At 40.3% G+C, this 18,024-nt stretch overlaps 1 protein-coding gene across 1 annotated transcript in view; it reads right to left on the bottom strand.

Annotated features, from left to right (window-relative positions):
* Positions 1 to 18,024, bottom strand: part of Lamb4 (laminin subunit beta 4) — a 93,995-nt gene that overhangs the window by 33,977 nt on the left and 41,994 nt on the right. The window contains exons 14-19 of the mRNA XM_077795963.1: positions 13,194 to 13,397; positions 11,774 to 11,889; positions 10,695 to 10,809; positions 3,516 to 3,693; positions 1,977 to 2,117; positions 395 to 626 (exon numbers count right to left, since the gene is read on the bottom strand). Of these exons, the coding sequence (XP_077652089.1) occupies positions 395 to 626; positions 1,977 to 2,117; positions 3,516 to 3,693; positions 10,695 to 10,809; positions 11,774 to 11,889; positions 13,194 to 13,397 (986 nt within the window). The remainder of the gene's footprint in view (positions 1 to 394; positions 627 to 1,976; positions 2,118 to 3,515; positions 3,694 to 10,694; positions 10,810 to 11,773; positions 11,890 to 13,193; positions 13,398 to 18,024) is intronic.

The following is an 18,024-nucleotide window of genomic DNA, read 5'->3' as shown; positions in this document are numbered from 1 at the left end:
GGGAAAAGGTCATGTGTTAGCAACTGTGGATTTGCTATGCTTTAGGACTATGCAACTCTCAAAACTCAATATTTTAAAAGATGTTGTGTAAAAGATTTTTTTTTGTTTGGTTTATATTGAAAGTCCCACAGTATAGTCTTTAAACCCTTCATAACTTACATGTTGGAGTGGAGAAACATAAAAGCAGCATGTCAGGCAAGCGGGTTACAGATTTAATCAGACATTTTCTGGGTTCATAAGATGACTCTGAAGGATGATGGAACCATTATCTCCCCCACTCCTGGCATTTGTTCTACACTTAAATACTGTGGAGTATTTACTTGAAGGTCTTCCTTTATGAAATCAGAACAAAAATTTCAAAATCTAAAAATTAAAGTGCATGTGAATTCCATACCTTTCACAGTTTCCTCCGGTTGTGAAACCTCCACAATTAAAGCACGACCCTGTCTCTGAATCACAAAGTTCAGCAAACCCATTACAATGGCAAGGACGGCAGTTGGGAAACCCAAAGTAGCCTGCCAGGCACTGATCACAACGGCGGCCAGTCACCTCTTTGTGGCAGGGGCACTGACCGGTTATTTGGTCACAGACCGTGTTCTTCGAACCCTGAGGATGGCAGTGACATGCTGGATAAAACAAAGAGACAAAGAGAATTGTGTTGGGTGGTAGCAAGCATGATGGTGATGAAACAGTTAAAATTATGATTTTTTTTTTTTTTTTTTTTTTGCATTCGCTGTCCCAACCCAGGTGAATAGAATGAGTCTGTAAAGTGCTCAGAACAAAGCCTTGGCACATAATGAGCACCAGACAAATGTTTTTTTAAATAACTGATTCATTCAATAAACAGTAGGTTTTGAACAGCTGGATCTTATGAACACTTGTTTATACAGAAGAACCAAATAGGCAATATGTTTTCAATGACTTACACTTCCAAATATTATTAGGGGTCAAAATATAACTTTGATGTTGTAAAAAATGTCAGAACTCTTCTTGGGATAGTCAGAGTTTTCTTTTTCTTAGACTAGGTAGTAGAGGCCCAATGCTTTTCTGATAAATTACTGAATCTCTTGAGCCAATCTTCCCTGTACAAAAATGTAAGGGCTGTTGGTTTGATAGCGTGTTACACGGAAGAAGTATTTGCTCCCTGTGTAAATCTCTTTGCATATCGTAAGCACTTCATAACATTTTTTAAAAAGAAAAAAAAAGTAATATTGGACCTAGGTAGGTACTTTTCACTAGGTAGGCAGCCACACCCAAGAAATGCCAAGGAAGAGGACCCCATTTTGAATCATATCTGAAAAGATATGTTCTCCTATTGGAAAGGAGAATGAACCTATCTACCTGTAGGTTTCATGGCTCCTAAGGTAGGTTTCAGTGGAGAACAATATTTTAATGGCTTAAATAGTGAACAGATAACTAAAAACCCTACACATGAATCCAGAAAGCTGAATTATAACTGGCTGAAAGAACTGGGTGGCTCTTTCATTTTTTTTTATAGCTTTAACTTATTTATCTTTTATCTAGTGCTGAGTATCGAACTCAGCCCTCACACATGGTAGGCGAGCCACAACCCCAGCCCCATGGTGGCTCTTTCTTGACTTCCTGGTCTCTGTTCTAACCTCTCCAGCCACTGGGCTTAAAGGGTATATCTTAATGCTGGGTTTGCCTAGCCAACTCCCTTCATGGTGTTCCCACTTTTACCGATTACTTCCCATTTAACACAGGACACAAAATTCCAGACACGCAAACCACATTTTATTCCTAACTGAACTCTACACTCAGTTGGTGCTGGTTGATCAGTAGATGAATGGAGTTTGGTAGGAAAAATTTCAGCACATTTTATCTACATAAAGCCTGAATAACGCAGTCAAGTTCCCAATTTCCCTTCCTTTAAAACCCCCACATGCCTATGCCTGCCTTTGAAATGCCAAGATTGTAACCAAGCATATTTCCCCTTGTATCTTTTTTCTACGCACAGTGACAGCCATGATGTCCCAAACCGTAGCTTCCAGTTGAGCACCTGTCGCAGCAGCGCCCAACCACATGACACATGACACTTGCAGGCTGAAGAGAACAGAGGAACTTGGATAGAGCTGAAGGAGGTGGCAGATAAGGACCTTGCCCCTTGTGGGTCTAGTTCACTTTATTTGGCACCTCTCTAACCCTCAACTGCCTCAACTGTTAAATGGGGGCAATATAGGATCTACCTTATGGGACTGTGGTACAGATCAAAAGGCAATAATACCTGTGTAGTACTTAAAACTGCATTTGGCATGTAGTAAATACTCAACAATAATAATGTTATTATTATTATTATTTATTTTTGGTACCGGGGATTGAACCCAGGGGTGCTTAATCACTGAGCCACATCTCCAGCCCTTTTTAATTTTTATTTTGAGACAGGGTCTCGCCAAATTGCTTAGGGCTAAGCTGCTGAGGTTGGCTTTGAACTTGGAATCCTCCTACCTTGGCATTTTGAGCTGCTGGGATTACAGGCATGCACCATCACGCCCACTTTAAGCCTTTCATTAACTTGTTAAATAACATTTATTGAAGCCAGGGATGGTGGTGGCCTGTAATTCCAGCAGCTCCAGAGGCTGAGGCAGGAGAATTGCAAGAATTGCCTTAGCAGTTTAGCAAGACAAGACTATGAGCAACTTGACGAGACTCTGTCTCAAAATAAAAAACAAGAAAGGCTGGGGATATGGTTCCGTGGTTAAGTGCTCCTGGGTTCAATACCTGGTACAAAAAAAAAGGCTTAATAATTATTCTATTATAATTGGTGTTATTACTTCAATTTCCAATGCTCTATGTTGGTGCTGGAGTATACCTATGAAGTTTCCCCCCATTTCATATATTTCACAAGATGGTGGGCACACTGAACCCATAGCCCTACACTATTAAAAAAAGCATTTACTTAGAGCTCAGGAAGCCCGAGCTCTCACTCTATAGCACTATTTCTCAACCAGGGGACTATTTTGCCCCATAGGAGACATTTTTGGATTTCACAACTCAGGGAGGGTGATACTGGTATCAGGTGGGTAGGGATGTGGCTAATCATCCTATTATGCATACACACAATAAAGAATTATGCTGCTCAGAAGTTATATAGTGTGGAAGCTGAGAAACCCTCCGCTCTACCTAAGTGAATGGGCAAGCTGCATAAGATTTTTGAACCCTAATATCCTAATTTATTGAAGGTTTCAGGATGAAAGAAGTTGGTTGGAGTTCCTTCCAGTCCTCAAATTCTGGGATTCCAAATGGGTCCTATAGGACCATTGCTCAAGCTGGCCAGCACTCCAATACTGCTACAGGGTTCCTCTTTTATATACTTACTATACTGGGAATTATGATTCTAACATATTGGCAGAATGCTCTGTACATCTGATGATTGAGTGGTGGGTATTTTGGCTGTGGTTTGGAGTGGATGCTAGAATATATGAATTCACTTATGTTCCAAAAGACATTTGTACAGTTCTTAGTGCTTCAGTAGAGCCCATTAGACAGATACTCACCCACTGCCCCATTGTGTAGCTTGGCAGACATGCTGGCCACAAGCCTTTCACAAGCACCAGAGAGCACTTGAGGTCCCACTTCCGAGGCAATTTCAACACAATTGTGCAGCTGATACTCATCCATGTCTTTCTTGCTGCAGAAATCCTCCCATGAATTGATTTGAGGAATAAGGCCAAGCTTTGGAAATAATGAGATTTTTTTCAAACCCTCTGCTGTCCAAGATTCTCATGATATAAAATAATAGATCTCTGAGAATAATGGTTTAAAAGACTTAATAATTCAACTTGTCTAGCACTGAAGACTTTGTGATTTTTGATTATTTAAGAAATCTTTAACTAGGTATTTTCATTTATTGACGTAGGGCAAAGAAATTAGATTTCCTTTTATCATGATGTTTTATACTTGCTAATAAACTTGTCTTAGATATCAAAGACTTTTAACTAGGCTACTTGTGATTAATTATGGCTGAGACAGTGTTTTTCATGTGGTAGAGTGTACTATAATTCCACAGAATTCTCCTCTTGGCTTTTTTTCAGTTACATGGTAACAGTGGTGTTCTACATCAAACTACTAACTTCTTGGAGATTCACAATATAGAATACAGAGTTACTAGAAGTCCTACAGGAAAGATACTTTTTTTAAAAAAAATCTTTATTCTATTTATTCATTTGTATGTGGTGCTGAGGTTCAAACCCAGGGCCTTACATGTGCTAGGCAAGCACTCTACCAGCTGAGCTATAGTCCCAGCCCCCAGGAAAAATACTTTTAAGATTTAGTGTTTACAGCTACTTAATCAGTTGGTCCTATATCCAAATAAGACCTCTTATAAAAAACAATGTTTCGGGGGCTGGGATTGTGGCTCAGTGGTAAAGTGCTCATTTAGCACCTGCGAGGTCCTGGGTTCGATCCTCAGTACCACATAAAAATAAAAAAAAAAATAAGGTGTTGTGTACAACTAAAAAAATAAATATGAAAAAACCCCCAATGTTTCATAGATAAGATTTTGGGAAATGCTGGCATAGGCCATTTAGCTATCATGGGGATAAATGTATCAAAATAAGTTTATTTTCAAAGAGGACTCATCTGTAGTTTAATATCTATGTGAAGAAAGGCTATTATATTACATGTTCTGAGAAAAGTTTGGTATGACCTAATACTATTTATCTTTTAAAATTCTTTGTTTTACCTAATACTATTTAAAATGTGTATTAATGGCTTTGGATGAAAAAGTAGAGAGTGTGTTGACCACATCAAGGTGGTCATTTTGAACACCTGGTGTTAAAAACAGTATTGAAAATAGGTTTTCATTCAGTGGGTCAAATTAGACAGGACTGGGTGGCATCCCCTGGTCTCCTCTTTGCTTTGTTCATACTGAAACCAATTTCCACCGCCCTTTACTTCAACCTTCTCCAGCCTTTCCCCAGTTGCTGTTGGCCACACCTGTGGGTGGGCTCTCAACCTTGGATGTGTATCAGGGTGTCCCTGCTCCTTGACTCGCTAGCCTGGTTCTTCTGCACTCTTGGTGGATGATGTCCCCTCTTATTCTTCTTATTTTACAGAGAAAATAGACCTTGAATTCTCCTTCCTGCCTCCCATACTCCAGCTTGGAATATCACCACCTTCCACATCTCCAATTGCTGACAAAGGGAGAGGCGTTTTCTAGGAGGAGATGTCCCATTGCCATCTCTGCCACCATTGGGAAACTTTGCCCCACACTTTCTTGCTTCCGTCTCTTCCTTTCAGCTGACATTAAATGTGTCCACATCTCTCCCACCTGTACATCCACCTCCTTGATCTCAGTTATTCCTCCTACCACTGCCCTGTCTCTGGCCCTTGATTCTTGGACAGACTTCCTGAACAATGTTCTTGCCACCCCTCTGCTTTCTTTACCAGCTAATACAATGCCTCTCCTCACCCCTTAATGCTGGGGATCCTCAGGGTTCTCTCATTAGCCCGTTCTCACTCCATTCCAGCTTTCTCGGTGCCACCTCTAGGCTGTTGGCATTGGAATCTGCCTCAATGAGATTCCTCATGTGCAGATCTGCACTGATCCAATTGCCTATTGGTTGCCCCACAGCACCACAAACCAGACACCTGAAACCATTTCTCCTTTCTGAGTCTGCTGTTGCTAAGTAATGCCACCCACCGCATCTGCCAAGCTCTCAGTGGAGGGAACAAGGTCATTTTGACATCTGTTCCCTTTCTGTCAACAAACCCCACCACCACCTGTGTCTCACCCACATCACCTAAATCAAAAGCTTGCTCAGTTCCACCTCTTAAAGGCATCTCGGATGCATTTGCCTGTCTCCATTCCCTCCCACTTCCCTAGCTGACGAGAGTGGCAGCCCAACAGATGTCCCAGTTTCCATTCCTGCCACCTCCCAACAACTTTCTGCATTCTAGTTGTTTTAGTCAGCTTCTCATCCCTGTGACCAAAAGACCTGACAAGAACAACTTAGAAGAGGAAAAGTTTATTTTTGCTCACAGTTTCAGAGGTCCAGTCCAAGGCCAGCAGACTCTAGCTCTGGGTGAGGCAGAACATCATGGTAGAAGGGTGTGGCAGAGGAAAGCAGAACAGGCCAGGGCAACCAGGAAGCAGAGAGGGAGCTTCACTCACCAGGGATAAAATATAAACCCCAAAGGAATACCCGCAGTGACCTACTTCTTCCCCACACCCTGCTTGTCTATAGTTACCTCCCAGTTAATCCAGTCAAATGAATTAATCCACCAGTCAAGGCTCAACTCTCATGTAATCCATCACTTCTCCTCTGAACATTCTTACATTGTCTCACACATGAACTTTTGGGAGAACAGCACCTATCCAAACCATAACCATAGTCACAGTGATCCTTTTAAATGTGCTTTGTTCAGATAATCCCCTCCTTGTAAACTTTTCAGTGGCTTCCACTGCCTCTGGGAAAAAAAATCTAAACTTATTTTCCTCATTCTGCTACCCCACTGCCCAGCTTGGCAGCCCAGTAATTCTCATTATGGGAGGCACCTCCCACTGGGGACATGTGGAAATTCAGAGTGGTTTTCATCATCACAGTGGTTGAGTATGGTGTGTTAAGGGCATTTAGTGCATGGGGGTCATAAATACTAGACATTCTCATAAAATAGAAAATGTTCTGATGTTATCTACAAGTTTCAAATGTTCCATTGAATACCCATGCATGCTCCCCACCAGGATCTGCTGCTTTGCCACAGGCCCCAAAGCAACAGAGCCAACCAACCAAAACCATGAGCCCTAATAAACCTTTTTTCTTTGTAAGTTGCTTATCTCAGGTACATGGTTATAATAATAGAAAGCTGTTCAAAACATCAGTAGGTTGGATTAAAGAATGTTGAGAACCATTTGATGAGTCATACTGAGCTTTTCAGGCCAGTAACCCACTATGACTCCAAGGATCTCTCATATATTCTGTTGTTGTCTGCTTGCCTACATGTCCCTTTTATGGAGTGAGCCTCGGGTGGCAGGGATGGTATATGTCTTGTCCGCACCTGTGCGTAACATCATGTCTAATTTATAGTAAGTGCTTCATAAAACTATGTTCCATAAAAAAGTATATTTATATTTCTACTATTTTATATTTAAGTTGATACAAGGGTAACTAAACATTTAAAAACAAAAACAGGTAGGAAGAGAGTCAGGAGACAGGTAGTTGGTACAAAACTGGGGATAAGGGTAGCTGTCCAGAGACTATTAATAGCTATTAGTCTGGAACAGTTTAGAGTTGGCCGTTCCTGAAACCAGGCTGATGGACCAGATGACAAGAGTCTCTGTCAGCTATAGGATTTTGTAATGCCATGACTCACTTCTTAGACACTTCAAAAGACTTTATGTTTACCAGTGTAGTCTGCTCCAGGATTTAAAAAGAAGAATGGCAGTTTTATATTCTAGAATGCCTAATATACTTTTGACTCCAAACACAGTTTTATGGAAGCACATATCATGTAATCTGAACAACTGAAAACAAATCTCAACTGTCTTACTATGTCTGCCAGACAAAAGGCATTTGTGCCGAAGCGTGAACCCAGAGTAGAACAGAGGTTGCCTTTGGTCTTCTTGGTATGTACTCTGGTCTTAGATGCCAATGATAATCTAAGGGGAAGAATGAACTTTGAAATGACTCAGTCCCAACTGGTTGTATATTTTCCAGAGTAGCAAAACTGGTAATGTAGCATTAAGATGTTAATTTGTAATAATGAAATGTACAATGTCTTTCTTCAGCTGGCCGTCCTGTCAGGGCCTATAGTGCACACTGAGGTCCCATCTAGATCCTTTTGGGCTAGAGTATCTATCCTTCAGCTGCTACGGCATGGGCTCCTAAAAACCACAACAGTCTTCTTCAGAAAATAGGAGTCAGCCATCTTGTCCTGGAATTTATGTACTCATTGGAGGGCAGGTGGTGGTGACACGGGTGAGCCTGTAGCCAATGACTTGGGCACATTTAGGAACACCACATTGCCTCCAGGTGGATTTAATTCTTTGGTGCAATTCAAACCTGTGGGACCAGATTGAAGCAACCTCAGTGGAGATCACATCCTCTCTTGGTTCCTTTCCCTAACCTCTCTTATTTCTCTTATTCCTCTTTTCCTGGGAACATGCCCTCAATAAATTACATATATTCAAGACCCTGTCTCAGGGCATCTGAGACCCTGCTCTTAGGGAATAGTGTCTAAAACAGGAATCCAGGGCCTCCTCTGAGATTTCTGATGGTTATCCAAGATGATATTGCTGTCCTAATTTTTATTTATGTTTCAGGGTTTTTCATATATATAAGATAATGATTGCTTGAAAACTGATCAAATGGATGTTTTTAAATTAATTTCAAATCATCCACTTATACTTATCAAACATTACTGCAATAATTTTATTTACATGTTTGTCTTCTGTATCAAATTGAGATTTCTTTGAAGGCAAAACCCATATTTTACACAGTGCCTGGTGTGTATACGTTTAGCGAAGAGATAATTTGGATGGATATATTTAATATAGCATCAAGTAATAACCTTTGGAATTTATAAAATTTAGAAATAGTTAGAATATGGGTTTAAAATGAGGACTATCTTGGCTATTATAAATTCAAGTTTTGTGATCATCATCATCATCATCATCATCATCGTATCCTTAGTGATCTAGGGATCCCTGGATCCTTTACTTTATTTGCTCTGTCTGGGTTCCCAACTTTTAGCATTTTTTGTCCCTGAATCAAATTTGTTAGATATGATTTTCTTCCTTTTGTAATTCATAGGTTGGTTCATAAGCACAGTTCCATTAAAGCTCCTCAGCAGAGAAGATAAATTGTATGGGTAGGGAAAGCATGATAGTTTGAGTTTCCCATTCAAAACTTTGTTTCTACTTTCTATTTCATTTCTATTGTAATGTGGTAGAACCTCACCTCAACTATTACATAGCCCTCCAGATGTGGGGTTAGGCCACCTTGGTTAAGGTTGCCAGTATTACCCAGTTTAAATTGAATTTCAGAGAAATAACTGTTTTGTCAGTTTTTTTTTCCCTGCCATGACCAAAAGACCTGACAAGATAAGGAGGAAAAGTTGATTTTGGGCTCACAGTTTTAGAGGTCTCAGTTCATATATGACCAACTCTATTCCTCAGGACCCAAGATAAGGCAGGATATCATGGTGGAAGAGTATGATGGAGGAAAACAGCTCAGGACATGACCACCAGGAAGAAGGGTGGGAGTGGGAGAGAGAGAGAGACAGAGATGGGTGGGGGACTCCCTTCACCACAGACAAAATATAAACCCAAGAACACACCCCCAGGGGACCACTCCTCCAACCACATCCTAACTGCCTATAGTTACCACCCAGTGAATTCCTATAAGAGGATCAATGAAACAATTAGGTTAAGACTCTCATAACTCAATTATTTCACTTCTAAACTTTCTTGCATTGTCTCTCTCATGAGTTTTTTGGGGACACCTCATATCTTAACCATAACAACAATGAATAATTTTTTCACAAATGTCTTATGCAACATTTGAGGACAATATTTATATGAAAGCATATAAATAGGAGGGACATATTTATATGAAAACTTAATTGTTCTTCTGAAATTCAAATTTAACTGAATATACTCTCCCTTCCATCCTTCCTTTCTTCCTTTCTTGGCTAAACCTTGCAATCCTATATTTGGCTAAATAAGCCCCAAACTATGCCTGTTTGATGTTAGTGATAGGTGAAACTTGTTTAATAAAATCCAAGATAAACATGCCCATACTGAATTCTATATAAGCAGATATGATAAAGTTCCAGGATTTAAACTTTAAATGTTTGATGGTTAAATATTTGAACTTTGAAGGCTTAATTTACATGACATAAATATATATTACACTAAATCAGGGGCCTAGAAACTACCTGTAAAGGGGTAACAGTGAACATATTTGGTTTTGTGAGCCAGAAGGTTTCTGTGCAACTCCTCAACTCTTATTTGAAGTTTTAGTTTGAATCAACTACAGATAATACACAAACAAATGGGCATGAGTGTGTTGCCATAAAACTCAGTAGGGACATAGTTTTCAAGTAAAACGTGAAACTGAAAATTAATTGGAACATTCCTTCCAGAAAAGAATTTGGTAAATTATTTCAAGAACCATGAAAAGATAAAGTAGAAATCTATTTTAAAATTATATATCATATACACATAGTCATGAAAAATCCACTTATGTGACCACAAGTAGGGTAATGAGTAAATTAAATAAATTTACTCAATGCCCAAACTCTGGCTAGTGGCCAGCCTGTGTTGGAAGGATAAGAGGTTTGGAAGGAACACCTATGGTTCAGCTCTATGGGAAAGATGCTGAGAGAGGTCACTCAGAGCATTATGCACTGTTCCTAAAACAGATAAGCTCCCGTTCCTAACTCCTTACATATCAGCTCTGTAGACACTGTGCCTCAGTTCTCCCATCTGAGAAATAATGACAGCACCCACCTCATAAGGGTGCTGTGAAGATTAAATAGCTTAATTTGCAACATACTTCAAACCATTACTGGGACATGCCGGTTATAAATGGTTCACAATGGCTATTACGTGACTCTTGTAATTAAACAGAAACACTTATATTTTTTTCAAGAGACATATCATTGGTTGAAAGGTAGAATTATATTGGCCCTCAGCTGAGAAGAAAGCATCCATAAAGCTCTGAGATACTTACAGAATCAACCAGGATGTGAGAATGAGTGTGGGACTCCAAAGGTTGAGAAAAATAGACGTCGATGGAATACTGTACATCTGGTTCTAAACAGATGGGTGTGGGAAGCAGCATGATTCTGGATTAAGAGAAACAAAGCAAACTTCAGTGACAGAAATACCATTATATCACTTATGTGGCCACAGTATTTGGTAGCATTGCACTTGAGCTGGAAGAGGGCTCCACTGTGGGCTAAAACAAGATCTAGGTCTATACCAGCACCGGTGGGCTGGCTGGATGGTATATGCACACTTAGATGCTCCATGGCCTCAAAATTAGTAGCATTGCTAGGTACATTGGTGCATGCTTGTAATCCCAGGCACTTAGGAGGCTGAGGCAAGAGGATAGCATGTTTGAAGCCAGGCTCAGCAACTTAGTGAGGCTTTAAGCAACTCAGTGAGACCCTGTCTCAAAATAAAAATTATGAAAAAAGGGCTAGAGATGTGACTCAAGGATTAAATGCCCCTAGGTTCAATCCCTGGTACAAAAAAAAAAAATTAGTAGCTTTAACTTTGTAGATGCTCAGCTATGGAGAGTACTCAACTGAATATTCTACTCTTATTCTGACAGCATTTCACTTTCTCACATTTCAAAGCCATCTGGAGAGTAGAAAAGGAACATTCAAGTTTAGGGCCAAGATATCTATATGGGCTGGGATCCTGGTTTTGCAACACTAGAGATAAAAGTTTAAAAAGTCCTTTAAGTATTCTCAGTTTTTCTTCATCAAATGAGGACATGATCTACCTCATTCAGTTGTGGCTCAGTGGTAGAGAACTTGCCTAACATGGGTGAGGCCCTGGGTTTGATTCTCAGAACCACATAAAAATAAATAAATGAATAAAATAAAGGTATGTGTCTAACTACAACTGAAAATTAAATATTAAAAAAGATTAAATGTGATATTAAATAAAAAGCACAGTGCAGCACACAGTAAGTACTTAATAAGTGCTATGGTCTCCTTCAATGCCCCTCTTCCCCCTTTTAGTATCTGGATACATATTATTGACTTATGAATCAAATTCTAAGACAGGTCCCAAGCATACCTGGCAGCTGCTGATAAGATGAAAGACTGAGGCTCCTGCAGTAGAGTCTTGTGTGTGCAGTACTTGCTCTCCCCAGAAGGGTTAAACATGACCTGGATGGCCCAGTCATCTGCAGACTATACAGGCATGACATCAAAGCATGTCACAGTGAGGAGTTAGGAAATTATTTTGTGCACACACTGGTATACCTAATGGATAGTTCATAGAATTGAATTTGCAATCCATAGCTCACTTGGAAAACAGAATTTTGGAGTCAAAAGGATTTGAGTACCTCACTTCCAGGCCCAGCTCTCTGGTATCTATATTATGATCCAGACTGCAAGAACATTGTTTTTAGCCATAGTTACTGCCCCCAAGCCTAGAAAAACCCTAACCTTCCTGACAGATCTAATGTTCATGCCCTGTCTCAGAAGGATTTGGTTCATTCCTCATGTCCCTGGATCTCAGAACAAAGAATACCAATCTGGAGTCCTTCATAAAAGGACATATATCTATCCTATCTAACTATGTGTCAAGAGAGAATAATTAGTTTCATTTGGGAAGTCTTAAAATTTGGAGAAAATGAGTTGTATTATAAATAAATGAATATGTTCTATGAATAAAAACATCTTTTTCTTTTTTAGTGGCTCATACTCACTGGGTCAAAGTTCATTCAAGTCCTTGGCTTTCATTTATAAGTGGGAAGTAAAGAATTATGTTCTATCAACAGTTTTAAAGTGGGTCAGTGATGTGATCATGCGATGCACAGTGAGCACAGTGTAGTCCCCAGAGGGACAATTCCTCTTTCTAGTCACATAAAATATTTTTTTTGGAGAGATGGTTGGTAAGCTTCATATCACCAAAGAAAAGGTTAGGGACTATGGTTCCAGAGCAAGCATTTTTCTAATTTTGTTTTTATTGCATTTCAGATATTTATCAAGAGATGTGGAGAGCAGGCAGTATGGCAGCAGGCGGGGTGTGGGGCTATCTATCTGTTTTTAGTCTTTCTCTTGTAGCAGGGTAAGACCTAAATGCAAATAAATGCTTCTGCTTCATCCCTTCTCAGTCTAAATCTCAGCACATATATTGACTTTAAAAAATTTTAAAAGTCCCAGAGGGCAGAATTTGTGTTATTTTAGTTGTTTATTGTTCTTGTACAAACATTCAGCCACTACTTCCTTAAACTTGGTCCCCAAACATACAGCTCCAATGTTAGCTTCTTTCTATGGATGAAGCATGTGAGCACATGGTTTTATGCTTCAATATCTTTAGGAAACCCTTTTGTCTCTAATACTTTCCAGATGTTTTACTTGTGCCAAATTGTTTTAGGATGAACCTATCCTAGCAAGGCTGCAATGGAAACAGTTCAAGAATGTGTTGCTCTCATTTTTTTTTTTTTTTTTTTTTTTTTTGCCATCATGAAGTTGGAGTGCAAAGTTACCTGAGTTTCATAGCGAACAGCAATGGTATAGTCCATGGGAAAAGGAATGTTGTTGACAGCAAATCTCAAGCCAGCTCCAGGGAGAACTCTGGCAAATCCAGGTCCAGTCCATGTAACAGGGTTCCCAGGAACAAGCTCTCGGAAAACAATGTGAACTGCAGGCACCTGGCCAAAAGTCACCAAGAGGAATGTAACCATCTTTCCCTATAGTCACAGTCTGGAAGAATTCAGCAAAAAATTTTAAAAAAAGTATTTCTTTGGTGTGTATATGATCCATCTGAGTCATGAATAAATTATTCCCACCAGGATTCAGTCCAGAATCCAGCAAGAATAATGTGCTGACACTGCAGCTTTGGAACATATGTTACTACATAGAATGATTAATTTGAAGGCAATGTCAAGAGAAACCATTTAAATTTAAAGTACCTTATGTGCTAGTGACCTAAGCAAATTCCACATTGATAACCTTGACTTTTCTTAGATGTAACTGTGGAACTCTGGCCAAAATAAGGAGGGAAAAAGAATATTTTCATGTCTACTTTGGGGATTCTTCCTTAAACGTGCATGGCAATGAGAAAACCCACATAGGTTTCCTTTCTAGATATTTCTTCCACCCAAACATGAGAAGTGCTCTTCTTCTGTCTGCCTGAGGGCATGTAAGTACAAAACTCCTAACACATTTGATTGCTTAAAATCCTTGATGGTCTCTATGAACCGGATGTCAGCGTAGGAACATCTGGACCTTGTAGATAATATTCTTTCATTACTTTTGCATCTGCCTCTCCACATTCACAGCCTCCACTCAAGTTCTGCCTCTGGTTGCTTTTGCCTGAATTGCAGCAATAGCTCTTGGCTCTTCTCTCTTTCTGGTCCAAAACTTGTTACACATTGCTGCCAACGAAGCATTTTGAACTCCTCTTAATTGCCAACAGAATAATGTTCAAAGCATTCAGCCTGGAGTTCAAGTTTCTCTGTGGTCTTCCCCAAACTTCCCTTGATTTGAGAAATGTTTGTTTAATAACATTCAGTGCCAGCCTCTGAATGAGGAATGCAAAGATGAATAGGACAGAGCCGCTGCCCCCGAGGTGTTCAGAGGCTTGCACTGAAGACAGAAACATAAATAAGAAACCTACAGTAGATTAGGTTCTAACAGACAGAGGCATATGTAAAGTCACCTCTGTGCAATGTTTTTCAAACATTTAAAAAAATACCCTAGCAATTGCAGTGCCCTCCACCCCCATCTCCTTTACCTGGTTAGTAAACCCACCTCCCAGTTGCTGTTAAGAGCTCACAGCTGACCCTCACTGGAGAATTGCTTTTCTATACCCCCCTCTAACTCCAAACTCTCCTAGCAGAGCTCACTGCCAATGACTGACAGATTGAGGGTGTACAAGGTTGGCCCTTAGGCCTCAAGGGGCAGGACACGTTGGCCTGCAGTTTATACACCTGAGCTCCTCTGAGGATCTACCCAAGGTCTGTTGTGTCTAAGACCACATATTACTCTGAACTTTCCTCTTTTTCTCTTTCACACCCTTCAAGAATTTTCCTGAAGAAAGCTTCCTGGCAGGATCTCTTCTTAGGCTCTGTTTCTAGGGCACTTGGCCTGAGATGCTAGTAGCAGACAGTTGACCTAAAAGTAGACCCTAAGATGTAATATTGGAGGTGGTTAATTTACTACTCAGCTGGCAGTGAGGACCCCAGTATGGAACTGTACTGATGGTCCCCAGCAAGAAGTAGTGGTACAATTGCTAAAACTGTCACTAGTGAGGATTTAGGATGAGGGAAGGGGAAGCAGTGTCTTGAATGGTATTTCGGGCATTGGAAGATTTGAGAGACACAGTAATTATAAGGACTTTAGATGGGGTGGATGCCTTTGATGAGAGAAAACGACAGGCCCAGGACAATCAATTGCCAATTTAAAGCAAAGTGTAAGAATCAGTAACAGGGTCTTTTGGGGGACATGTTTAAAGAGACTATGATCTCCTCTAGCTAGAGGGCAAAAGAGCTGAAGATTGGGCACAAGACATAATCACTGAACTTGAGGTAAGTTGCCTATGCCAAGGACAGGCTCACCAAAAAGCAGCAGAATCCCCGGACCTGGGATGGTGCACACGAGAACCCTGAACCCTCAGGTTCTCCTCAGCACTCTGAGGCTATTGAAGGGCAGCCTAAGAAAAACTGAAAATGTTGTCCCAATCCTTCACCCCCACATGTTCAGACAATGTAGAATTCTCAAATACACGTGTCTTTCAAGAAAATGTATGCTTTCCCCAGGATCTGCTAGTGTTTCCTCTTCCGACCATTTTCCAAATAATTAGGGTCAAGTCTCAGCATGACTGAAGAGGGAAAGTGCTGGATCTTTGAGAGGGATTATAACCAAAGAAGCTGGAGGACCTGGCAGACATGGACCATGAACCCTGGGAGAGAATCACTGAATGTGCATCCTGAAAAGTGAAATATGAAACTGGATAAGGGAGAGTTTGTTGATTTGAATCCACATGGAATCTAGGATTTAGCAGCCTGGTAGGGGCCCTGGGAGACAAGATAGGATACTTGAGTAGCTACTGGAAACTTTGCATAGACCATGACCCAGAATAAGTGAAGTTGAGATGCAAGAAGGGCTGTGGCAGGATATGGAGAGAGAGAGAGAGAGAGAGAGAGAGAGAGAGAGAGAGAGAGAGAGAGAGAGAGAGGTAAAACTCAAAGAATTAAGTCATGTGAGGATGGATTTAAGATATAAGACTGGAAAACCCACCAACTAAGTTTGTGGTGGAAAAGCTGTTTTACCAAAACAGTGAGAAATGAGAAGGGGAAGGGAGGACCAGCATTGCTGAGAAGCCAGTATTGACTCTTCTGTAGACTGGAAAGACACACTACTGCAAAATTGAGCTCCTTGTTAGCAGTGTGCCTGGCAGAATTCCAGACTATCAGAGGCTGGATGGCAGCACTTAATCTCAGAAACAAGATGGGTAATCATTATTATAATGGGCAGCGAGGTTGGAATGGAAGACAAGGGGGCCTGAACCACAGGAATCTTTTATGGAGATGATTACTAGAACATTGTTTTCCTAGAAGCAAGACAATGAACAGTCAAAAGACAGATGGACACTATTTAATGTATATAATCAAAAGTGAGCAATCTGAATCAGCTAAAGGCTGAGGTCAGCTGCTCTAGAGGAAAGATACATTTTTTTTTTTTGCCAAGTTTCTAAATCTGACCCACTTCTCAGTACTAGAAATAAGCGACAGGTGCTCATGAGGAAGGACTCTTCAGTGCCCTTGCAAGTGTGATTCTCTTACTTATTCCTTCAAGAGAAGCATGGCTATTTACTTTAGTCACTTTTTGTTGAGTGAGGGGATATACCCACATCTTTAAATGTTAGTGGATTTAGGATCTGAGTTGAGGCTGATAACCAGAAACTCAAAGTGCCATTATGTTCCCCTGGTTAGAACAGAAGGAGGTAAGTGTGCTAGGTCTACAACCAAGTAAGTGGTACAGCTGTCAGCTCTAAGAAGCCACACTTCCTGTCTGAACCAGAACTTGATTGAATGCAGAAAGAAGGCAAGGCATCCTGAAGAACATGACAACAGAAAAGTCCATTATATCTTTTCCTATTTGTGTATTCTCCTCTACTAACCAACTATTCCCACTGGAAATGGTGACCAGAGGAAAGAGAAATTGGGGAACCCATCGTTTCTTTTCCTTCATCTTTCCTCCTTTACTAGCGTGGAAAGACACCACCATGACACGCACCAAGAGGCCAATTAAAGACAGCTGAGTTCCTTTTGCTGGCATTTCCACAGGCCAGAATGAAATACTTCCGTATACATGACTACAAATTGACAATGTAGATCTGAATAAAAAGTTTGTCATTTCAGTGATTCCACATGACTGGAATGCTCTGTTTGCAGCTGAAATTGCCATTGCATCAGGTACAAATACGTAACAATGAATTCCACTATTGTGTATGACTATAATAAAATATGGAAAAATGATGTTGCCCGATACAAAGATGAATGACAAAATTTATGCTAATAATTTAAATTTTTTGTATATCTTTACTTAGAAGGACATTGTATAGAAAATTTTAAAAAAACACTCTTGACAAACTGAGAGAAAGACCATGAAAGAAAGTAAAAAAACTTTATATTTTAATACTTTCAATAGGTCTCTTCTCTGTTTTTTGGGCAAGGGACCTTACACAGGGTCTGAGCGTGCAGGAAGTGGGCTTTAGCAGATGCTCACATGTGCTGCTGGGTCCCTTTTACTAGGCCAGCACAGTCTTCCGCCAGCTCCTCATTGTTGGTTGCAGTGGCTCACATCTGCCCCCTTCTCTTGAGAATTGCTGTTGGTTGGTAAGAGGCAGCTCACCTGGAAGGTTTCCCACCTACAACCAATGCCTGATAACAGGGGTGTACAGTGGATCTGCCCTTGTGTCTCAGAGAAGGACAATTCTGCTATGTATTTATTTTTTGCTGCTTCTCTGGGGATTAGGTCATAGCTAGGCTTTACCTCAGCCCCTTCCTTGGCTCACTTTGTCCTCTTCTGTAGCTTCTTTCCCTAAACCCCTTAAGTTTTTGTTTGTTTGTTGTTTGTTTGTTTGTTTTTGTTTTTCTTGTGAAGAGTCACTCAACAAAACACATGAAACTAAATCCACACTGTATTCTTAACTTTCAGGTAATCCAGCCTAAGACACTGCCTATGCACATATGCCTACACACACGTGGGTATACACACACACACACACACACACACACACACTTTTATAAAACTGGAACAAAATTGGAAAAATATGACATTGTTATGCATTCTTCAGCTGTACTAAACTAA

The sequence above is a fragment of the Urocitellus parryii genome, chromosome 3 (assembly GCF_045843805.1).
Source record: "Urocitellus parryii isolate mUroPar1 chromosome 3, mUroPar1.hap1, whole genome shotgun sequence".
Taxonomy (NCBI): Eukaryota; Metazoa; Chordata; class Mammalia; order Rodentia; family Sciuridae; genus Urocitellus; species Urocitellus parryii.
The sequence above is the reverse complement of the archived record's forward strand: the minus strand, read 5'-3'. Positions and strand labels throughout refer to the sequence as shown.